Source organism: Martes martes (assembly GCF_963455335.1).
Source record: "Martes martes genome assembly, chromosome: 2".
Taxonomy (NCBI): Eukaryota; Metazoa; Chordata; class Mammalia; order Carnivora; family Mustelidae; genus Martes; species Martes martes.
The window spans coordinates 180,568,659-180,592,345 of record NC_137889.1 but is presented as its reverse complement, the minus strand read 5'-3'; the positions used below and the strand labels follow the sequence as shown (position 1 = coordinate 180,592,345).

The following is a 23,687-nucleotide window of genomic DNA, read 5'->3' as shown; positions in this document are numbered from 1 at the left end:
AAAGTATCCACGAAATGCTGATAAGGATGCAGAATTTTGATCAAAGGACTTCTCTTTGGAGAGCAGTTTATTTTATTTATTTATTTATTTATTTATTTATTTAAGATTTTATTTATTTGACAGACAGAGATCACAAGTAGGCAGAGAGGCAGGCAGAGAGAGGGGGAAGCAGGGTCCCCACTGAGCAGAGAGCCCGATGCGGGGCTCGATCCCAGGAGCCTGGGATCATCACCCAAGCTGAAGGCAGAGGCTTTAACCCACCGAGCCACCCAGGCGCCACTGGAGAGCAGTTTAAAGAGATTAAAGTTTACATTGAGAGTCAATGTCCAGAAAGGCTGAGATGACAGAAGGGCTCTCGAGACAGTTTACTTAGAGACGATGAGGTGCAAAATTCAGAGGCCGTTCCACGACCCCATTTTTCTTTAACATTGAAAATATTTATTGGATCATATTAAGATTCCAGAAGTATACCTGTGAACTTTAGAACATTTGGCCAAAGAAAAAATAATGTCCCCTACTCCCAGAACCTAGACATCTGGACATAGCCCTAATTAACATTCTGGCGTGCTTTACTTCAGTCTCTTCTGTGCATAAATAATTTGTTAATTTTTAACAAGTAAAAAACAAAATGAAACAAACAACAACAAAAAAACACCATTCTTGCTATTTGCAAATGGTGTTTTAACTCTTTTTGGAAAAACGATATATTAAAAAGCCTCCCCCCACCCCCTCGCAATTGTCACACCCCCCCCACCCCCCCACCCCCCTGCCCTTGTCCCTCGTCCTGCTCTCCACTCCAGGATCACTGCTCCTGGCAGTCTCTGTAAATCCCATCACAATTTATCTTCTGTACATTTCAGCAGATACAAGTTTCCAAATCCCCTGGAACACATTTTACATAAATGCCAGCCCAACACACACACTGTTCTCACCTTGCTGTCTCCACCCACACTTTATTCTGCTTTTTGCCAGATCAACACCAGAGCTTCTCCCGTCGCTTCCGTGCCATTTCTTCCCATTTATTACCCGACTGCTTCTGATGGGCACTTGTTGCTTCCAGTCTCCTGCTATTACAAACAATGGCAGTGGCCTTTTATAAGTCTCATTTGCATATGTTAACATATTGATAGGGTAAATTCCTAGAGGCAGAACGGCCAGGTCAAATGCACTTGTAATAGTGATAGGAGCTGCCCAGTTGCTCTCCGTGCTGTTTGCAACAATTTGCATGCCCACCAGCAGATCTATGAGTGTCTTAAAAATCTGTCTTAATATTGCTTTAGAATGGGGAAGGTTGAATCATAGTGTTTGCTTTTTTTTTCTTCTGTCTTAATGGTATTCCTGCTCAGTCTCTACCTTTCATGAGTATTTACCTGTGAGATCCCTGGGTATACGGGGGTCGGTAGTCGGTTGGACTAATGAACACGAAGGCTGCACCTGTCCGCTGAACAGTTGCTACTTTTCCCTGCATTTTATCCCTGATAGATGCACGTGACATTCTAGCTAAATGATAGTGTTTTCCTAAGATTTTATTTTTAAGCCATCTTTACACACAACATGGGGCTTGAACCTACAACTCCAAGATCAAGAGCCATGTGCTCTACCAACTGAGACAGCCAGGCACCCCTAAATAATTGTTTGTTATTTTGATGGTTTGTACCCTGTTTTTTTCCTAAAATATTTTAAGGAAGAAAGTTGGAATAAAGGGAAAATAATAGTAAAAAAAAATGACTATAAGGAAAGGAGGTGACGCCAGAGATGAAGTCAGTTCACCCAATGGCCTCAACATTTTCACTTAACCCATGTACCAGTCATAGGTCTGGATGATGGTCTCTTGCTCTTAATTCTAGAACTTGCTAGAGGCAAGTCACAGATTTGGCCAAGGCCAAGAGCCAAAGAGTTCAAAACATCTGGCTCCATTGGAACCTGGCTTTTCCGAAGCGGTAATAATCACCCAAGTGCGTGGAGAGGAGACAGTGCTTCTCTCGGCATTCATGCTCCAAAGTCACGTGCCCTGTGGGACTGCAGAGCAGAGACAGAACAGGTCTGGGAGGAGGGCGGTCAGCTGATGCGAAGGGAAGAACAGAGGATGAGAAGAGCTTGGTAGGAAGAAGAACAAGGCACGAGGAGTGGGGGACATGCCCAGAAAGTGCCCTGGTCCAAAATAGAAATACCGTCAGGACAGGCAGAGATGCACCACTGATCAGACTGTAGAAGCCGTAGCAAATCAACATCAACTTCACTCTACTGGAATTCTTACAGTACCACGTGGCCTGCTTTTTCTAAGCCCTGACCTCGGCCACATTCCTGTTTGGCATCATGGCTTTGTTTTCTGGCCAAGTCCTTCTTGGAGTTGAGCTCTATAGAGGAAGAAGAGATTGCGTTAGGCTTGGATCGTGGCAATACATCGTATGAAAACATGCCAGTTCCTAGCAGAGGGGAGCATAACCCTAAGAATGTTCAGGAAAACTGGAGACCATCTTCATGTCTGTGTCAAATGACAATACTTTGCTTTCCCATATTCTTCATATATAAAATTATCACTTTATTTTATTTTTTTAAGATTATTTATGTATTTATTTGACAGAGAGAGAAAGATCCCAAGTAGGCAGAGAGGCAGGCAGAGAGAGGGGGGAAAGCAGGCTCCCCGCAGAACAGAGGACCCTATGTGGGGCTTGATCTCAGGACCCTGAGATCATGGCCTGAACCGAAGGCAGAGGGTTAACCCACTGAGCCACCCAGGTGCCCCAAAATTGTCACTTTAAACCCAGATTTTAAAAAAGTAGTTCTACTAGGATTACAGCTCTGACAAGAGATATTTGCTAGTAGAAGGGGATAAGAATAAAAAATAGCATTAGAGTATTAGGGTGAAATTTACCCAAAAAAACCCAATGTTGTTATAGTTGCCTTTTCATACACACAAAGTCATAGCCATTGCTCAGTGTCAAAATAAACTTGTTTTGCTTCATTTGGTGCAGATAAAGCTATCATCTCTCCAGACAAACCAAACAAACCCTTTAACTTACAACACAATATTTTGTCTTTCCAGGCATCCTACAAGCCATTGTTGAAGCAGGTTGTGGAAGAAATATTTAATCCTGAGAGGCCAGACCCAGTGGATATTGAACACATGTCTTCAGGCCTCACTGACCTCCTTAAAACTGGATTCAGCATGTTTATGAAGGTAAAGTAATCCTGATTGTCCGGCTTGCTTTCTTTGCTGGCCATGAAAATGCTGCCTCCAGTTCACCCTGGGGAGGACCATACAGGACAATCTCTGGTGTTTGGGCTCTCCTGAAATCAGGTGCAGTCTTTATTTAACTTTGGTGATAAGCAACCTAGCCTTCCAGCCTTAGCCAGCTTCTTTGGACCTAAGCGCTATGGTGTTTTTTCAATCGATATGTGAGGATACAAGCCCCCCTAGGATAACACGAATGAGAACGTTTCTCCTCCTTGGCCCACATTTCACCTAATCCTTATACTAGTCACAGGTCTTGATGATGGTCTTTTGCTCTTAATTCTAGAACTTCTGTAGAATAGTGAATGACTCTGCTCAGTCCCATGACTCGCATCACCCCCAAATCCATTCAGAAACGACTTTCGTTTTAGCCTGGTGGACTCCCAGTTGCCAAGGGCTAGACTTTCTCTGGCTAATATCAAGGAGAGGTCAGAATGACTGAACAGCCTTTGCCATGGGGATGAAAGGAGGAAAAGTACACAAATGAGATCATTTTTAACTCACTATAAAGTTTCTAAATATAAAAGGATCTAAACAAGATTACAGGCTGGCCTCCTAGTCTATGCCAGGATCTCAGGCGTAATAACTCTTGGAAACAACAGAATGTTTTGCCTACTTCAAAGCGTCTTTGAAATCATGGATTAATCTACAGAGAAGATCTGGCCTTTCAGAGTTCAATAAATGCATATGCCAGGAAAACTGGTCCACTCGAACAGCCAGAGGACAGAAACCAGACAATCAGACTCTGGACAAAGCAGTTAAGTGGGCTGTAGGGGCCGCCCGGGTCTCCTTCCTGCTGCCTCCGATTAGCACTGCCTGTTACTCTGTGTGGCAGCTGGATTTCCCCCCCTATGTATTTATTTATTTATTTATTTTTAAAGATTTTATTTATTTATTTGACACAGAGAGATCACAAGGAGGCAGAGAGGCAGGCAGAGAGAGAGAAAGGGGGAAGCAGGCTCCCCGCTGAACAGAGAGCCCAATGTGGGGCTCAATCCCAGGACCCTGAGATCATGACCTGAGCCGAAGGCAGAGGCTTTAACCCACTGAGCCACCCAGGTGCCCTATTTATTTATTTTTAAGAAATAATGTATTGCAGATCAGCTTCATAAAAGCGTGTGGAGGCTCCTCTGTCGAATGTAAGCCTAAGGTTTTCCAGTAGCCCTTCACAATGCCTAGTTTGTGTAGAAACTTCCAGACTAGACGTGGTCTCCAAACCCTTCTCCACTTGAGTACCCTCTTCCTTCCTTCATGAGCTTGGACTTTGCCCTGACAAGAGGCTAAAATAACAAGTGTGGGCTTTCAGGGCCCAGGCAGGGAGGTCTGAGCCCGGCTCCACAGGCCCCGTGTCCTTCCTCAGTCAGGTCGCTGCCTCTGTGGTTGGCGGGGGGCACAGTGAAGGTTCCAGCCTGCCTGCTCTCTGCTCACCAGATGCGTTTGCAGTCGGCGGAGACACACAGTGCAGACAAGACGAGGCCTCCATCTCACTCTTGGCCGGCGATGTCCTGCAGACACAACTGTTTCTTCTTAGCAAATGGATGCTGTGACCAAATTTGTTTGGGAAACACTGGCTAAAACAAAAAATTGAATTGCTTCTAAGGGCACTGTGCCTTTCCTATGCTGATGGACTTTGCAAGTATCAGGTCAATATGGAGCCTCCCTTGTGGGAGACGATCGGCTTGCGTTTTCCATTACTGTTTCATGAACCGTGACACATCACATTTTTAAATTCCCCTTTTACACTCTGCAGAGTGTTTTCTGCAGCTCTATGTCTGACGAGAAGCTTTACTGTCCTAAGGAGGATATTTGCCTAGGAAGATGCTTGGGGCCGTGGTGGGCTGCTGTGTTTCTCTGACTTCCTATCCCTGGGGTTGGGACTCATGAAGAAATGCTCTGGCCCCTTGAGACTGGTCTCAAAGGGAAGTTCCCAAGTCATGCATTTCAGAAAAAGGAAGAATCTGTATTTTCCCAACAGCTGTCAGAATCCATTCCTCAGCCCCCAGCTGCCAGGCTTTGCTCCCAGTTGCCAGGGGATGTCATCGGTCTGCAGGGGCTGGGAAGAGTCTCAGCGGGCTGGGCACAAAGCCCTCCCCACCCCACCACCCCAACGGAGAGGAGTTTTGTTCCATTGCTACATGGGCTTCCATGGCTGACTCTTCCCACAACACCGTGGAACTTGAAAAGGAACATTACCTCTGGCTCGTGCATTCAGGGCTTGAACAAAACCAATGGGATAAAATGTAGAGAAGAACAGTCAGCAGGGCCTTGAGGACTAACTGCGATTTCCCAAGAAGCTCTGTCTTTGAGATGGAGAGAAGCCATCAGGAGAGAGTGTGTTCTACTCCGCTCTAAGGCCCGTGGAGAGAAGAGCTTGCAAGATGTGTGTTTAAGAGTCTCTGCCTCAAACCAAAGCTCTGTGTGAGAGAAGTCAAGGTCACTGCAGTTTGCCCTGACAGAAGTCCGAACCTCGTCTGCGTCCTACAGCAACTTGTTACCATCTCCTTCCCGCATTGCTTTCGTGTGCTTTCCTCTAGAAAGGCTGTCCAGAGAAGTCCCCTGTTTCGTTCTGGTTATCTCTTGCTGCATAAGAAGCCATCCCAAAACACTGACTTAACGTACTGTTGATCACTGATTTCATTCATGAATCTGGACTCTGGGCAGAGCTCAACAGAGAGCGATTCACCTTCAAGATAGCACCCATGAGTGTCAGCAGGTTGATGCTGCCCATCAGCTGGTAGCCCAGCCTGGCCCGTGAGCAAAGGGACGAGGTTCCTCTCCGTCACCCTGAGCTTCCTTCACAACATGGCGGTTGCGTTCAAGGGCAAGCGTCCTAAGAGAGAGCCAGATAGAAACCTCAGAAATCATGTGGCGTCCCATCCACAGTGCTCTGTTGGTCGAGGCAGTTACACATACGCAGCTGGGTTCGAGGAGAGGGAACACACTCTCCTCCTCTTGGAAAGGGAGCAGGAACATGAGGAGCAGAAATTATTGTCATGGCCACTTTTGGAAAACATGGTCTGCGTTGGCCCGAATATGCCCTTGGCTGTCTAGCCTGACAGGACAGCATGTGGCAGATTCTGAGAGTTTTCCCTCCAGGCTAGAGGATAGAAAATGCTCTGGTTGCTCTTGACATTGGTTTCAAAATAAGTGCTCCCAGAAAGATTTTGATAATCAGACACCTGCCTGTTTGCCATAATTTTTTTTAGTAATATAATCTCAAAACCAATCAACAACCAACCAAACGAACAAAACCTTCCTGGGCGATAAGACACTACAGGACTTTCCTCTGCCGGGTTCACTGTGTCAGGCCCTGGAAGGTAAAGCAGACAAGCTGGGGAGAAGAGCGAGTGTGCCCACAAGACCATTCTTCGGATGGTTCTGAGACAGTGTTCCGTGGCAGCTACGTGCACTCGTCAAACAGAGGATAGACTTGTGGTTAGCCACATAAAGCTGTGGGCTTCAAAGGGCAATGCCCTAGAGGAAGGCGGGGGGACTATCAAACTGGGGAGAGACAGCTTTGGCAGAGCCTGACATTCTTCAAACAACCAAGCATTTCTCCAAGATGCTTGTGCACGGAGCACCTTGATCTCCTTACAGGAAAGCTTGATAGTGATCTAATAAATAAATCGAAACATACCTTACCCCTCGCGCTTCAACGTTAATTTAATTTAAAACTAGCATGTCTAATAGGCAGCACTTTTAAAAATGCATTTCTGGAATTTGTGGTTTGGATTTCAGTCTCCTGAAAATAATAGACTTTATATCTACTCCATGTGTTTGGCCCCCAACTTGTTTTGACTAAAGGACATGATTTGCCAAGATGTTTTCTCTGCTGGAATTGGCATGAGGAGGGTAGGTTTTATCTAATGAAATTGTCTGAGGCCCTTTTACCTCCTTTTATCTATGTTTTTTAAGAAGGTTTTTGTTGTTGTTGTTCCATTTCCTGTGTGGCCGTGCTTAATTGGAAAATATTAAGAGATTTAGGAAAAAGACTCATAGAAGACCCAGTGCTCGCCTCTGGGCCCTTTTCTGAATTGAGATGAGAGCTCCGTCGCCTTGGGTCCACAAGGGCAGATGGAAAAGCTGCTCAGCCGGCCCTGAAAAGCTGGTAGTGAAAAGAGATCAGAATTGAAACTCTTTCAGTTGCATTGAAGATACCAACAAAATGCATGACTTCATCATTTCTTGTGAATCATTTATGGCGAAGACCGAGGAGGGTCTTGGGAAGCTCAGGGCAGCCGTGTAGTGGGCCTCAGGGAGGATGGGGACTGAGACCTGGAAAAGCCATCAGGAACCCAGACAGTTCTCTGAGACTCGCTCTGGCCTGCAGAAGATGGAAAGCACTAGGGCCAGCATAGAGCGGGTGCTCGCTAAGTATTCGCTGAGTGAATGGCTGGGTCGCGATGCCACGGCCCTTGGTTTTTCTTAAAAGCTCAGCTTTGGGGCGCCTGGGTGGCTCAGTTGGTTAAGTGTCTGCCTTCAGCTCAAGACATGGTCTCGGGGTCTGGGGATCGAGCCTCATGTCAGACTCCCTGCTCAGTGGAGAGTCTTCTTCTCCCTCCCCCTGCTCATGTATGCAGTCTCTCTCTGTCTCTCTCTCTCTCTTTCTCTCTCAAATCAATAAATAAAATCTTAGAAAAAGAAAAATGAGAGCTCAGCTTTGACTGAGCCTCATCTGTCTTAGGTCAAATGTCTTGATTCCCAGGGAAGGATCTGGAACTGGCCCAGCTGAGGTCCACAGCCCTTTCCCAAACCAGTCAGCTATGGCTGAGAGGCAGGATCACATTGCAACCATATAACTGCCAGGAGCGCACCCCACAACCATGGGGGTAAAGGAGACTGTTCATGTGTGGAACGGAAGTGCCTACAGGAGGGGGTGAAGGCTGCCAGGGAGATGAAGGGCAAAAATAAAGAGCCTCAGGTGACATTGGCCATCAGGTCCTTGGACTGTAAGAGCTGGATGTGCCTGTGGGTCGTCTCGTCCAGCTCATCCTTGTTTACATAAGCAAATAAGACAGAGAGATGGACTGTTGGTGTATCTGTTACACTTAATGGCATTTCTGACGAGAAGTGAACAGTTCGGCATTTGGTGTCTCTTGATTAACTCAGCGCAAGTCCTGGAATTCCTGTTTGCAACACTATTTATCCTCCTGGTTTCTATTTCCTTCTTCTTAACTGTGCTTCCTCCTATGAGGTAAAATTGATTTGTGTCTACCACCAGCTAAATATGATCCATCATTTCTGGTGAGATGGATTCTCACAGTTGGAATCATTAAACCGAAGCAAAAACTTGGTTTGGGCAGTTGACGAACTTCGTCTGCCTGAGAGCGATTACCGGGAGCCTCTTCTGTGTGCTCACGCCTGTCGTGGGCAGGGAAGACAGGGGGACGAAATAGATAGCCCACCTGCCCTGGCCCGGCTCACCTTGTATGGCCTGCAGCTGGCCCAGGCGATAGACAGGAAAACGGAGGTCCATGGGGAGGAGAGAGAAGTGGTATGCCAGATGGGATGCAAGGGCACAAAGGAGGGGGAGTCAGAGAGAAACTTCCAGAAGAATGGAGTGCCATCAGCACCGTGGGAGTTAGAAACAGAATGACCCATGCTGCAGTTCCCAGTGGCCGGAGCTGAGGGCAGACGTAGGGAGTGGAAGAATATGAGGACAAAGAGGGAAGCGAAAGCCAGATCAGGACAGGCTAGAAATGTGAATTTTGACCAGAACACTGAGGCACCATTGAATGGTTGTTAGGAATCTATAATAAGCTTATAGGTTACAAAGGTGACCCCAGGAGCAGTGAGTATTGGGGGGTATTGGCTAGACCCGCATCGGGCTACAGAGGGATGACGGGCAGATGAGGAGATCCAGAGCTCAAGCAGGGCAGGGGGTGTGAGGGCAGGGGTGTCATGCTGGAGGATTCCCCAGGGCAGGGTGTTGCTCGGATGCAGGAGACGAGAAGACACCGCCGGGGGTCATTGGCCTGGTGTGGGGTGACTGCAGGAGCGATGTTAACATTCTCTCTGACGCAGAAGCAGGATTGGAGAGCAAGAGGACTCGAGTTTGAGAGTTTAGCTTTGCAGCTCCGCAGGGCCTGGGCCGATGGGAGCAATCTGGGGCCTGGGGGCGGGTGAGCCACAGATGGTGGGCAGGGGCTGGGTCACCAGGAAGGGTGTCTGGGAGGAGAGCAGGGGCAGAGGCCCGAGCAGTCGGGGACACAGCCTGTCATGGAGCAGGTCAAGCGAGCTGAGCCCTCTAAGGGAGACTCCAGGGGCACAGGAGAGAAACTGAGGGAGTGGGGGAAGTTTCCAGAAAGAAGAAGCCACCCACTGCAGCAGCTGTGCCAGGGAGGTCAAGCTGAACAACGGAGTGTTGCTCCCCGTGTGGAGACCCTTCTGTGACGTGATCCAGTGAGGAAGTTTCCAGCAGGAACCTGCTAATTGGCCGAGGCTGCTAAGGAATGAGAAGCTCGGCCTTGAGAGATGAAAGCTAGCAAGAAAGCCTTAGGTTTGAAGATCTGTTTATAAATGGGGCGGTGTGGAAGGTGCTTCGTTCTGCAGTGAGAGAAACTTGGATTTCAGTCTCCACCGTCCAGCTCACTGAGACTGGGAATGACTTACTGAGCCCTTCAATCCTCCCTGTGTCGAGCTATAAAACAGAGCTTCTACCCACTTCGCGGATTCTCCGTGTCACATCGTGTCCCGCTCGCCCCACCCCCTGCTTTCTTTTCCTCCAGAGCCCTTCCCACCTTCCTTCCTCCCCAGAGGGCTGGCGTACTTCCTCATCCTTTATTTGTGTAGAAATAGAAATTCTGCACCAGCAGCTGGTCTGGTCCGCTCGTGGCCACATCCCTGACATCCCTGAAGCCTGGAGCTGCGTGGGGCCCAGTAGTTGTTGCTCACTAAGTGTTTGTTGAGTGGATGGATAACTGAGTAAACAGCACCATGCTCAGCCCACAGTGTTGGGCGGTGGTGGCCGCGCTCGGGAGAAAAGCCATTGCCAAACCCATCTTCAGAGTCGGCACCCCTCTCCTCAGGGCCGAGTGCCCTTTGAGGCCAAAGTGCCTGTCGCACTCTCTCCCTTCTCCAAGGCTCCGCCGTTGTTGGAGGATGGGGGCCTGACCCTTGCTGGGGCTGGGGACAAAGGAGTCACACGTGCAGAGAAACTGAGTGGAGGAGAGTCAGCAGCAGGATTCCCAGGACTCCTGGAGGGAAGCGGAGGAAACCCCTGCTCATCGAAACCAATCGGGACAGCAAAGAGCTCTCAGGGCCCACAGCTGCAGAGAAGGTGCCCGAAGCCTGGACCTGCATAGGCTCGGGTGCATGGATGGTGGAGGGAAACTGTCTTCTCTGACCAGAACCCTCGTCCGAAATCTCAGCCAGCAAAGGCTCGGAAAGTGAATGAACAGGGAGTCTCACTCGCTTTATTAATCTGCGCATTTGCGACAGCTTACATCTGTCCTCCTCCTTGTCCCTTATACCAGGAACTCACAGATACCTGGGCCGCTGCAGTGTGGGCCTGATTATAAGGAATGTGTTATTCTGATGGAAAAAAGACTTCCAAAGGCTCCGCCTCCCAATAGCCTGCCCACTGGGCATGTTCTAGAAGGAAAGTCTGGTATCGAAAAGTAAATCTAAACAGAAACCAAAACATTAATGGGACCCTTTTATGTGTACCAAACCCAGCGTTCGCTCAACTCGTTGGCCCCAGGGCATTGTTCTTTGTTGTTACTGTTCTTTGTCTCCCTTTCATCTTTCGATCCATCCTTCCAAGATTCTGGCAGCAGACTTCAGAGCCCAGACCGTCTTACGGAAAGCATATGTCTTCGGAACATACCGTCCCACTTGACGTTCTGGAGCCAGTTGTATTTCTTTCCAGGATCAAGTGAGAAACAGTTATTTGCAGGGCTGGAAGGAACCTCAGGTTAGCTTCCCAGCCAGGAAACATCACACTTGAAGCGAAGAAAGAGTTTCTTAAAGATCTCTAAGAGAAGAAGGTACCTCCAGTGAGCCTGCTGGTCTTCTTCCTTCGTCCATGCATTTATTTTATTCGTGCGACATTCGTGGAAAGTTTACCATGAGCACGGTCTGTGCTCCAAGCCCGAAATCCCAAAATCCCAAGATAAATACGATCCGTCCCTCCCCTCCAGGAGCTTGCGGTCTAGGAGAGGAGAGAAGCCGCAGTCCAACTTGACAAGGCCAGGAGGGGTGTGGTCAGATTCAGGTCGTGGGGCAGGAGTCGAGAGACGGAGAGAGACAACTTCTCAGAGGAGAGGATGCTTTTCAAAGAGAGTAAAAGGGAAGGAGGTACAGAAGAGAATGAGGGGGGTCTTTAAATACCAAATAACTATAGGGGCACGGACAGAGACCAAAGCATACCGGTGTGGTCCCAGCCAATGCCTGGGGGCCCCAGATCTTTCCTGCTGGCATGGAGAGTCTCCGGGGCTTAGAGACAAGTGGAAAAAGCAAAGTACAATGTCGAGTATCAGAAGTCGAGGTGGTCGTTACCCTTGGTGAGGTTGTGACAGGAGAGTGGGGCACAAGAGGGACTCTAGGGTACCAGCTTTCTGTGTCTTGATGGCTCTGCTTATTTTGTGGAAGCAAATCAAACCGAACACTGTGATAAATGCAATTTGTGATGCAAATGTTCAATCAAGCATCCTGTGTTTACCAAAATGTCCAAAAAAACCCAAATACCATGCAGTCGGGTGTGGCTCAAATTCTCGTGAAGGGTTCCAGCAAGCTGCGTGCGTGGAAGATGGAAATAGAGACACAAAGGAAAGCCACACTGAAAGGACCCTACGTGCTGAATGAGGGAGCTCAAACTTCAGCCTCAAAGACTCGTGGAGAGAGCAAACACGCGATGGAGCCGAGGGGCGTTTCAGAGTGTGGCCTCTGAAGCGCGGCCCCTCGCAGCACAACTGAGTTACTTGGTGTAAACTTAAAACCCCCCCCACCTGAAAAATGCAGCCATGATTGTATTTGCCCCCAAAAGCTATTCTGAGGATTGACTAAGATAATGCAAGTGTTTAGTAGACTGCCCACTAGGGTCAGCAATCAATGTTTGCATTTTAGAAAGCTTCCTCAGGCAGGAAGGAGGAGAACGGATGGGGGGACGGCCAGAACAGCACGAGGAGATGAGCCAGAAGGCTGTGGCAGTGATCTAGGGAAGAGAGAATGAGAGCCTGACCGGAATAGGAAGTCCAGGAGAGATCCACAAATTTGCGGGGGTGCGATGAAGAGGCTTGATCAGGGAAATGAAAGAGAGCAAAGTCCCCGGTGACCATCAGGTGTCTGGCTCAGGGTCATGTGCCAATGGTGATGCTGTTAGGAAGTCAACATGAGGGGCGCCTGGGTGGCCCAGTGGGTTAAGCCTCTGCCTTTGGCTCAGGTCATGATCACAGGGTCCTGGGATCGAGCCCCGCATCGGGCTCTCTGCTCAGCAGGGAGCCTGCTTCCCCCTGCCCCTGCCTGCCTCTCTGCCTACTTGTGATCTCTGTCTGTCAAATAAATAAATAAAATCTTAAAAAGAAAGAAAGAAAGAAAGAAAGAAAGAAAGAAAGAAAGAAAGAAAGAAAGAAAGTCAACATGAGGAAGAGACTTGGTGAGGTCAGACATCAGGTTTGGAGCCTGTTGAGTTTAGGGGTCCTGGGGACACCCAGGTGGGCATGTCCACAGAAACTCAGTGGAGGTGTTCAAGCTGAGGACACAGATTTGGGAAGAATGTAAAAGCTTGTTGAAGGCGAATGAGTAGGTGAGCTCCTTCGGGGATGACGTATTGAGTGAGAAGAGGCAGGGGCCAAAGACGGAGCCCGAAGTAACATGGACATTTAAAGGGGCAGACCAAGGAAAGGAACCTGTGGAGAAATTTGAGAAGGAAGGATCAGAAAAGGTAGAAGGAACCACCAACAGGGAGTGCTGTTAGAGTAGCCAAGCAGGGCGTCATCAACTGTGACAGTTGTCACAGAAATGACCCGTTCAGTGAAGACTAAATAGTGTTCCTTGACTCCTACATATGATGGCCATGGGGACTTCAGGGGATAGTGGGAGACAAGCAGGATGGTCCTCGGTATGTATTACGTGACTTGGAAGAAAGCAGCCAACAAATGCAATCCAGGGGAAGGAGAGCTACAGGGCAAGAAGCCGGGGGGCGGAGGTGAGGAGTCGGTCTTTTCCTGCAGATCGGAGTCTCCAGTATTCACCACCACCTGTTTTGGAAAAGGTTAGATCTCTCTCTCTCTCTCTCTCTCTCTCCCTCTCCCTCCCTCCCTATCTCTTTCCTTCTCTCCCTTCTCTCCCTTCCTTCCTTTTTTCCATTTTGAGTTTCTTCTTCAGAAGCCAAAGAGTAACTTACATAACTGGAAACACTGAATGTATTCCCTTTTTAAGCGTTTTTAAAATAAGATGTTGAGAAGTGGGTATAATCAGGCAAGGAAGCCGGAAGAACCCAGTTGGGAAAGGAGTTGGAGCAGGGATAGGAGCAAGGGCTTCCCGTGGGTCTGCTGCCCACCCTGCTCCAGCTCAGGGACCACCTGCATGGGAAGGCGGTTTGGGAGTTAGTGTGAATGAGGGAGTACATTCCCTGCCTTTGTGGACCCTCCCTTCGAGGAGTCAAAGCCTGGCCTGAGGGGCGCCTGGGTGGCTCAGAGGGTTAAAGCCTCTGCCTTCGGCTCAGGTCATGATTTCGGGGTCCTGGGATCGAACCCCGCATCGGGCTCTCTGCTCAGCAGGGAGCATGCTTCCCCCTCTCTCTCTGCCTGCCTCTCTGCCTACTTGTATCTCTCTGTGTCAAATAAATAAATAAATAAAATCTTAAAGGCAAAAAAAAAAAAAAAAAAAAAAAGCCTGGGCTGTGGTGGCCATGAGGGGAGCTGGCAGCATGCTTCCTGCAGTGACAAGCCGTGGGCTCTGTCCTGGCCCCACCCCCCACTCTCCAACCCCCTGCCTGTTCCACTCAGTGGGTAACCATTTGCTTCTAGAACTTGGGTCACTCTTCTCGTGCCCACTTCTCCCAGAACCTGCTCTGACTTCCAGGTAGGGCTCAAAACATACTGTCTTCAGAAACTCCCTCTGGTGCCCATCATTAGTCACTACGTGTAGGTCATTTTGCATTTCCCGAGGGGTTCTGTGGGTCATTCTCCTTCTGGTATGTAAGACTTTGCCTTATTGGTGAAATCATGAGGCATCAGATAATTCTCCACGACATCCAGTGGGCCATTCCTCGTAGAGTAGGCGCTCAGCTAAGGTTGGATTGCAGAAGGTAAGAGCGTGAGGTCTGCGCTAGACGAGAAGCTCCCGGGGCAGGTGGTTGGCTCACGGGTCTTTTTAACCTCTCCAGCGCCAGCTCCCCAGGACTCTGACCATCCGTCCATTCCACAGATATTTACTGAGCACCTGCTAGCTGCCAGAAATGTCACTAAGTAAGCTGAGAATTCAGCAGTGAGCCAGATCCCCAGTTCTAGAAGAGGAGACGGCCGATAAGGAAACAAACCAAAGGAGCAAATCCGATAACCACAGGCTGTGGCAAGCTTTGAAGGAAATAAACAGAGCTCTGTAATGAGTAAGGGGCATGTTTACGCTCAGACCTGAAGGCTGCAAAGGAGGGAGTTAATAAGTTGCACCTCGGTCTTCTCTTCCTATTTAATAACCGCAATACCTTAACTTTTCCTTCAATAACATATTCAAAAGGGTACAATAAGGTGACGTGGTATGGGTTTCCCTGGTCGGTGGGTTTAAAACCCACTAACACATCCGATCCTTAATGAATCACCATCTCTCTAAGGGTTGTATATGTCACCTGCACTGGGGGCGACAGCCCTGGGGTCCCCGTGGAGGGACAAGGGAGAAGACACCCAGCTGTGCGGTACTCTGCCCAACACCAGCCACTCAAGCCCATGGGGGTCTGTTTTGCAGGTGAGCCGGCCTCATCCCAGCGACCACCCTCTCCTGATCCTCTTCGTCGTGGGCGGGGTCACAGTCTCAGAAGCCAAGATGATCAAAGACCTCGTGCCATCCCTGAAGCCAGGAACCCAGGTACGGAGGCCTCTGCGAACAGTGAAGGAGGGTCCTGAGGCACAAGAGGGAGGGGGGCCGAGGGCCCTTCATTTGGCTTCCCGGTGCCTCTCCCCAGGCTCCATCCCACCTGCCTTCTCCCACCCACTCCTGCCCTGTCACATTCCCCCTCCAGCTGCTCCTGGGCCAGCTGTCCTGCTGGGGACACAGGGAGGAGAGCTGTCCCTTACCGTCTGCTCTTGTCCCCAGTCCCGATTCCTGAAGGGCATTTATTCTCTTGCGTCCGGTCAGCTTTTAGTTACTCAAGAGTAACAAGGCGCGTCGTCAATGCAGTGACAGATGTAGTCTCTCTCTCTCCTCTCTCGCCTCCTGGCTGCGCCCGCTCATTCTCCTTGGAAGTAGCCTATCTCTTGATGATGTAGGTCTGTCTTTGAATCCTGCCTCTGTCACTCACTGGCTCGATGACCTGGGAGAGCAAAGCCTTCCATGTTATGGAGGGAACAGGGCTAAGGTGGCTGTGAGTCTTAGATCAGATAAGGGGAGGCAAGGTACTTAGCACCATGCCTGTCCCATAGCTCTCAATAAATGGTGGCTGCCCTTCGCATCAGCCATTTCTGGGCGGCAGCTCCCTGCTCTGTTGGAGGGTTTTAGCTGCTGGCCTGGGGCGACAGGAGCCCCAGGGAGGGACTCCAGGAGAAGGAGAACCCCTGCCTCTGGAAGTTCTAATCTGGCTGGGGGCACAGAGCCTGTAACTCAGTAAGACTTGAAGTCCTTGCCTGCCTGGGCTCCCCCCAAACAGGCCATGTGACAAGGACGTGAGAGCAGGTGGTTGACAGTGGGAGATGATCCCAAGAAGCAGAAGTGAGGGAATCCGAGAAGACAGACCGTAGAGAGAGAAAAGCCAGAACAGAGTGCCTTATTGTAGGCAGCCAAGGCTCTGTCCTCTGGGGGCCCGAGGAGTCCAGAAGACATGCCTTCGAATCGTCCTGCTGTGAGACAGGGAGTCCAACTCTCGCCTCCCACCCCCCATTTGAGACTTGCCTCTGGGAGCTTATCGTCAGCTTTTGCGAGCAACTGGGAGGCTTTCTGTAGTATGGAGAAAGCAAAAGGATGCAGGTGCCGTGCATTGGGGGGGAAACGCAGGCTCACGCAGGGGACCGTCCCCCAGAGCTGCATGGCAAGCAGAGGGGAGTCCGGCCCAGAGGTGGCACTAGGGGCACTGGTGCTCTGGCTCCCACCCGTACCCATGACTTTGCACATCCGATTGGCCACCCCAGCGGGCCTCTGTCTCCATTTCTGCCACATCACTGCCAGAATCCAAACTCCGCCCTTGGCCGTGCCACCCTGGACAGCCGTGCCACCCTGGACTGTGCGCCCACCTGCTTCCTGTTTGCTGCCCGGCCTCCTCAAGCGGACGTGGATTCCATAAGGGCAAAGGCTGGGGCTCCCCAAGCCTGAGTACATGGCAGGAGCTCCGGAAGCCTGGTCTGCGGGCCTGATTGGCTACAGAGCAGGCCAGACCGCCCAGTGGGGCAGAGAAGGCCCGGGTCCTGTGGTCTCCAGACTCCTAGCCGGGGAATGGACCTGAGCGTTTTGGCAGCTGCAGCAAGTCCTCGAACGGGGGAATGACCAGTCATCGGCTGCAAACGTTTCTGCTCTTACCACCACCTGCTTTGACCACAGCTGGTGAAATTTCTGACCAAGCGGTCAACGCTGCCTCATCTAACACCCTTTCAGCCATGTCAAGGATCCATTTAGCGAGCAGTTGCCTTTTTGAGCAAGACATTTTTTTTTTTTTTTTATCACAAAGCACACTTCTCCCAGCCCCTAACAAGGGGAACCAAATTCTCAGCGCTCCAGAACAGTGCTGTGTTGTGCCACCCGAAAGACACGTTATCCCCGCGACAGAAGGATAAAAGGCAGCCATCTTCGAAGCCGAGTTTGACAACCCAGACCCGGGGGCTGCAGAGGCTTTGCTTCAAGCCGGCCCTGGGCTCGGTCATCCGCACAGGCCGATGAAGGGCTGGAGGAGCCGCCATGATTGCTGTGTGTCTGTGGTGCAGGAAGTTCCCCGGAGGAGCTCACGACCCCAGCGGGACCCAGAGGCAGCAGGGAAGAACCGCGGAGGCGTTACTGACCATGGTGCCCTCCATCTCCGAGCTCCTGAAAGGTGGGGATGACCCGGATGTTCGCTGGAGTGATGCCTGCGGAGGTGGGGCTCCCTTCCTCAGACCGCAGCCCACTCACGCTGCCCTTGGGCCGCAGCTCCCTGGGCCCAGACCTGGGACGGAGCAGCTGCCTGCCGTTACGACGCGCAGCGGAAATGGCGGCCGTGCTGCTCTAGCTGTCCACAAAATGGCGGGCTTCCGGGTGCCATTGCCGGCTCCGACTTCGACGTCTCTGGAGAACACAGGGGACCTGACTGAAAGGCAGAGGTTCTACTGAGTCTGCACACCCGGCAACCCCTCAACCAAGAAGCTGACTCGGATGTGACCGTCGATGTGAGCAGCGGGCATGTGTGTGCAAACACTAGTCTTCTGTCTTGACTAGCCCCTCTACATGGGAACACCCCCAGTGACCCCTGGGGGGGCTTGACCCCTCCCTCTGCAGCCTACCTGGGTCTTGGAGGGCCTTACTGTTAGGACTCTGTCCCCTAGATAAGTCCAAATCTGCCTCCTTAGGGACTCACTCAATAGTGCTGGTTCCAACTCCTGGGCGGCAAGGAATTTACAGGCAAATCAGGCCTGTCACTCAACTGCATGTTCTCCCCTGGGTCTGCTCTTCTCCAAACCCAGGCTTTTAAGTCCCATGACGTGTATCTGAGAGTGATGGGGGTGGTGGCTCTCCTCAGCCCCGCTCTGTCTCTCCCTCTCATGCTCAGCTGGAATGGAGAGCCACAGCTCAGTGTGGACTGGTCAGTGCAGAGGTGGTTGGGGCCCGCTCCTCCTCATCTCCCCCGCAGCCAACAAGGCCCAGCACACTGTCCGAGGGATTCTTCCAGCTTGGTTTTCACTGCTCTAGAAGTATCAACATCAATGGAGTCTACAGCCTTTTCTCTCTAAGTTCCTCAGTCCTGCCAACAAGACTTATGCATCCTGAGGGACTCCTGCTCACCCTTATGGTTGCCTTCGCCTCAGCCGGGGAGGAATCTGCCATTTTGACTCAGGAAGGAACACAGGGGCCAGCAGTGGTGGCGGGGGCTGGCAGGTCATGAGGGCAAGAGAGGGGCCTCTACTGCCTCCCAAGAGATAAATGCCTGCTTTTGGATCTTTTCTGCTTGCTCCCCTCCAAGCTCAGGACTTCAGGCTTTTTTATTATTTTATTCCCAGTAGTTCTGGAGGCCTGGATGGTACGGTTGGTTAAGTGGTTGATTCTTGGTTTCTCCTCAGGGTCGTGAGATCAAGCCCCGCATCAGACTCTGTGCAGAGCATGGAGTCTGCTCAAGACTCTCTCTCCTTCTCCCTCTGCCCCTCCCCAACCTCTCTAAAAATAAATTAAAAAAAAAAAAAAAAAAGACCTAGATCTTCAAATAGAGTCAGGATTGCTGGGTGTCATGATTGTTCATTGAATACTGAATACTGAACATCAGAAACTTTGCTTATTTATTGTAGCATAAGATAAAAGTAGCTCTTCTGGAGAATTCCCCAACCCGTCGATTCATTCCTGAGATGATGGGCGACTAAAACGACCCTGACTTCTGTATCAATTCCTGTGAATCCACATCTTCTCTGTATCTACATGGGTGCCTTGGGGACGCAAGTGCAGGAGCTACCATCACATCTACTACATGGGATTTGCTGATTATTCAGTGAACATTTGTTGAATATCTACTCCGTGCCAAGCGCCATTCTTATGCTAAGGCTAGAGTAGTGAACGAGCCAGACTCGTGCCTGCTTTCATGGAACTTACATTCTAATAGTGAATGACCGATGTGAAGCATGAGAACTCCAGCCAGAGAAAACGGTGCCAGGAACACTGACGGTGCCACGGTGGGAATAAGTGTAGGGAGACGTTCCCTCAGATGGCACAGGCTCCCTGTGGAGAAGAATTTGAAAAGCATTCAAGGAACTGCTCTCCAAAAGAAACTCACAGAACCCACTTAAGGCCCATCCAGAAATGAATTCTCTTCCACGGCAAGTGACAAGGGTAGCATGAAACATGGACTCCAGAAGCCACATCCACACCTGCTAGTGTTGTAGGACTATTTTCGTACTCTAAAAGGGCGTGCTTCCTCCACATTCTGTCTCTGGTTGTTGGTCAAGGTGCCCATGAGAAAAGGGGACAGCTGAAGAAGGGCCTCTGTCCCAACCCCCAAAAAACGGATCGAAGAGACAGCTCCCTGCACCATACCCAACCAACCCCAACCACGAGGCAGGAAGCTTCTGGAGTGCATGTGCCTGGCACCCGCCCCCCCATCTCCCTTGCTGCCTGTTGTGGGGCCCCATGCCCAGAAGGCTCTGCAGGCTGAACTCGGTGGCTGGATGCGGGCCAAGAGGCCTGCAGAAGCCCGAGATCGTGGGAGGAAAATAACAGGGAGGGACCCTCCCAGAGGACACAGGGAAAGGCTAGCTCAGGAAAGAGAGGAAGGCCCCGTGGGCAAGTTGGTCCTGCCGTCCACTGCTTTTCATGGCGGGCGCATGTTCCCACCCACAGTTTCTAGCAGCTCTATGTTTCTGGAGCTGAATATGTAGTGAGAATGTAATAGAAAAAACAAAGTAGGGGCGCCTGGGTGGCTCAGTGGGCTAAAGCCTCTGCCTTCGGCTCAGGTCATGATCTCAGGGTCCTGGGATTGAGCCCTGCATTGGGCTCCCTGCTCAGCGGGGGGCCTGCTTCCCCCTCTCTCTCTGCCTGCCTTTCTGCCTGCTTGTGATCTCTGTCTGTCAAATAAATAAATAAAATCTTAAAACAAAAAAAAAACAAAGTAGACCGAGAATATGCTCATACACACACAGTTTTGCTTGGGGCTCAGGATATTTAAATCCTGGCTCTAAAACCTGGCTCCAGGTTATTCTAAAATTGATTGAAAGGCCAGGAAGAAGAGGCCGGTGATTTCCTTATTTTCCCTTTTCAGTCTAGATTTATTTTATTCTTTTTTTCTTTTTACATGTATTTATTTACTTGAGAGAGAAAGAGAGAGTGAGCTGGGGAGGGGCAGAGGGAGAGGGAGAGGGAGAGAATCTCAAGCAGACTCCACACTGAGTGCAGAGCCCAACGCGGGGCTCGGTCTCACGACCCTGAGATCATGGCCTGAGCAGAAATTGAGAGTCGGACACTTAGCCCACTGAACCACCCCGGCACCCCTCGATTTATTTTATTCGGAAGTTTCTTACTCTGAGGAAAACATCAAGGGGGTTTTAAACTTATCTTTGTTGACTGAGTTAGCTTAGAACCTTATCATCGGAACCAGAAACTCCAAAGAAAATGCAGATCCAGGTACTGGACGGTGGTACATATGTTCCTAGAATTCTTGTTTCGAGCTGTCCTTCTCTCCTACATAAGGACAGTGTGAGGTTTGCATCTTCTTTCCCCTCGAGTGACTTCTTACTAAACAACCCCCCAAAGGGACAAAGGCGAGGCAGCGATCTGAAATGTCCCACTGACGGTCCTTCGGGAATCCCAGCAGCACCGTCCCCTGACCGCAGCGGCAGTGTGAAAAGAAAATAAGTCGGACAGTTCATGATGAGTTTTCCAGAAAGCTTGGTCATGTCCCTGTAATTAATTAATCCACTATCGCACGGCCTAGTGACCCAAACCTTCTACATTTAACACACGTGTGTGAGTATGTGTACGCATGTGCAAGTGGGGGTAGGCAGTGCCTTGAATATGCTCCATGTTCCCAAAGCAGGTCACCGAGGGGAGGAGTGTGCCTGTCGGTGCCTGTAAATAGCTACTTTTACTGGGAAGAATCTCACAAGTTTACAAGAAAAAAGGAGAAAAAACCCATTTTTATCCCCTGCTCCTTTCAGTTCACAATGTTAGAAATCAGATGGATCCGGAATCTAGAACCCTGGACTGCCCTGCTTCCTCCGAGTCGGCGGAAATAGAACAGCAAGATGCTGGCACGTGCAGATGACAGGGACGGCCCGCGGCGGCCGGGCGTGGGGAGAACACGAGGGGCTGGCCGCTGTCGGAGCCTGCCCCGCTCCTGCACGAGCCCCCGGGCCCGCTGACATGAGAGGCTCTGGGGAGCCCTGGGGAGCCCTGGGGAGCCGTGCCTCACAGACGGAAGTCTTCATCAGTGCCCTCAGCTGCCTGGACAAAAACCAGGTCTCTAGAAGGAATTCGCTCATGCTAAATGTGCCTACCACCACACATTTGATGACTGTAAAATCTTCATCTTACATCTAACAGGCCAGTCTCAGACTCTTTTAAACATTTCCTTTCTCATTTTTGACCATGTTTTTGTCCCCTGTTTGGCTAATTTTTTAGAGTATTTAGAACAATATTCATCAAACAATGAAGAAAGGCCTTGGTTGGGTGCGCTAAAAAGCTCTGCAAATGCTCAGATGAGTCTGAAGACGAAAAGCTGTGTAAGATGGAAAAATTCTCAAGGACCCTCATCTCCAACAGCGTAAATGAAGCGTTAGCCCTCCTTGTGCTTCCCAGGAGGAAATTTAGACAAATCGTTGAACTGATTTAAAATACTTTTCTTAGAGCTATTTGAGCTGTCTTTCATTAGAGCCTCCCAGTGTGAGAAACTCCCTGCTGACCATTGCTAAACTCACTGCCTCCTTCCTTGTCTGACCGTCTTTGTTCACTTATTTCATCATTCGCTGACTCACGATACCAAGGACCCTCTGTATTTCAGCCGCTGGGCTCTAAGAAACAGTGGAAAGACTCAGGGAAGGCAACAAGGAGTAGAGTGTGATACTAACAGCCATGGGAACACACTCTGTCTTTGGGAGGGGTGGTCTTGGAAGGCTTCCTGGAGGTAGTGATACCTGAGCAGATTGTTGAAGGACTGGGAGGTGTTCAGGCAAAGAGTAGGGGGACTCATGTTCCAGGTAAAGAAGCGTCCACAAAGTTCCACCCGTGAAACTGCAGATAGTTGAGGGAGGCCAGAGGGTGCCAACTGCTGGTGAAGGGGGTGGGGTGGCGAGGGGCTGAGGTGTGGAGTGCCGAGCAGCCATCAGATTCTGAAGTTCTAGAATGTTCTCTTTGGAGGGTTGGGTTTATCCAAGGGCCGGGAGAAGGCAGTCAGGATTTTAAGCCGACAAGTTACAGTGTAATACAGTTGGATTTACACTTGGGGACGATGCTCAGGTCACGCTGCCTCCCCTGCATTGGCACTGGGGCCTGCGGTGAGCCAGACAGAGGGAGTGCAGCAGGGGACAGAGAGTCAAGGTGGGGACGATAATGAAGACCATCGTACAGGTACCCCTTCCAGCCCCTCGAGAGCCTGTCAGCTGCGCTAAATATTTCATATACATGTTCACGTGCGACCTTCGTATAAATCATGGCAGGTGGAGATCATTATTCCCACTTTATAGATGAGGACAGTGAGGCCCAGCTAGGGTCTGACTCCTAAGTCTGTGCTCTTACCTGCTGCACCAATGGGCAACAGTCCTTGGTCTCAGCTTTCTGGCCTCCTCAGAGCCCCTGGCTCCCTCCACACACTGCCCTGGTGTCCCATCGGTTTCTTTTCAGCCCTCCCCACGCATGTCCTGGTCACCCCCTGGTTCAGCCCTCATGCTAGATACCTGCCTGTTCATATCTGAGGGGCCCGGTCTTTGGATCGAGCTCAGGGGAGGTCATGGAAGCCACCGTGTCCATCAGCCGTGGCTGGAAGCCCAGCGCACCGTCCGGGGGACGGGTTCTTTCGGCTCGGTTTTCGCTGCTCTAAGAAGTGTCATCATCAACTGAGTCGACAGTCTTTTCTCTCCGAGTTCCTCCGTCCTTCCAACAAGACTTACACATCCTGGGAGGCTCCCGCTCGCCCTTATGCTTGCCCTTGCCTCAGCCAAAGGGGAATCTGCCATTTTGACTCAGGAAGGAGCACAGGGGCCAGCAGTGGTGGCGGGGGCTGGCAGGTCATGAGGGCAAGAGAGGGGCCTCTCCTGCCTACCAAGGGTCAACTTCTGGAGAGTGTGCGACGGACTTCTACTTCTCTGCACACATTTTTAAAAAACATCTGAATCAGGGTTTCTTACCTTGTGGTCTATGATTCCTAGTTGAACACAAACCTCATCTACAACTCTCTTCAGAATCTCGCGTGTGTGAACAGACATGTATTTTTCTAGAGAGTTCTTAGCTTTTATTCCATTCAAAAGGAGACCTGTGACCCGATCACAAAACCACGATAAAAAAAGCAGCTCATAACGGCTGAGTACCTCCTGTGCTGGACGCACTTGACTTTATGTACTCCTCGCCACAAGGCTGCCACCTCGGGCTGTTGTTCTCCTTCTAGGACATGCAGAGAATGGCTCCAAGGAAAGTGGCTTTCCTGGGG

The 23,687-nt window shown here is 50.4% G+C and overlaps 1 protein-coding gene across 1 annotated transcript in view; it reads left to right on the top strand.

Annotated features, from left to right (window-relative positions):
• SCFD2 (sec1 family domain containing 2) overlaps positions 1-23,687 on the top strand; it is a 429,119-nt gene that overhangs the window by 401,987 nt on the left and 3,445 nt on the right. The window contains exons 7-8 of the mRNA XM_080797411.1: positions 3,047-3,181; positions 15,140-15,259. Of these exons, the coding sequence (XP_080653537.1) occupies positions 3,047-3,181; positions 15,140-15,259 (255 nt within the window). The remainder of the gene's footprint in view (positions 1-3,046; positions 3,182-15,139; positions 15,260-23,687) is intronic.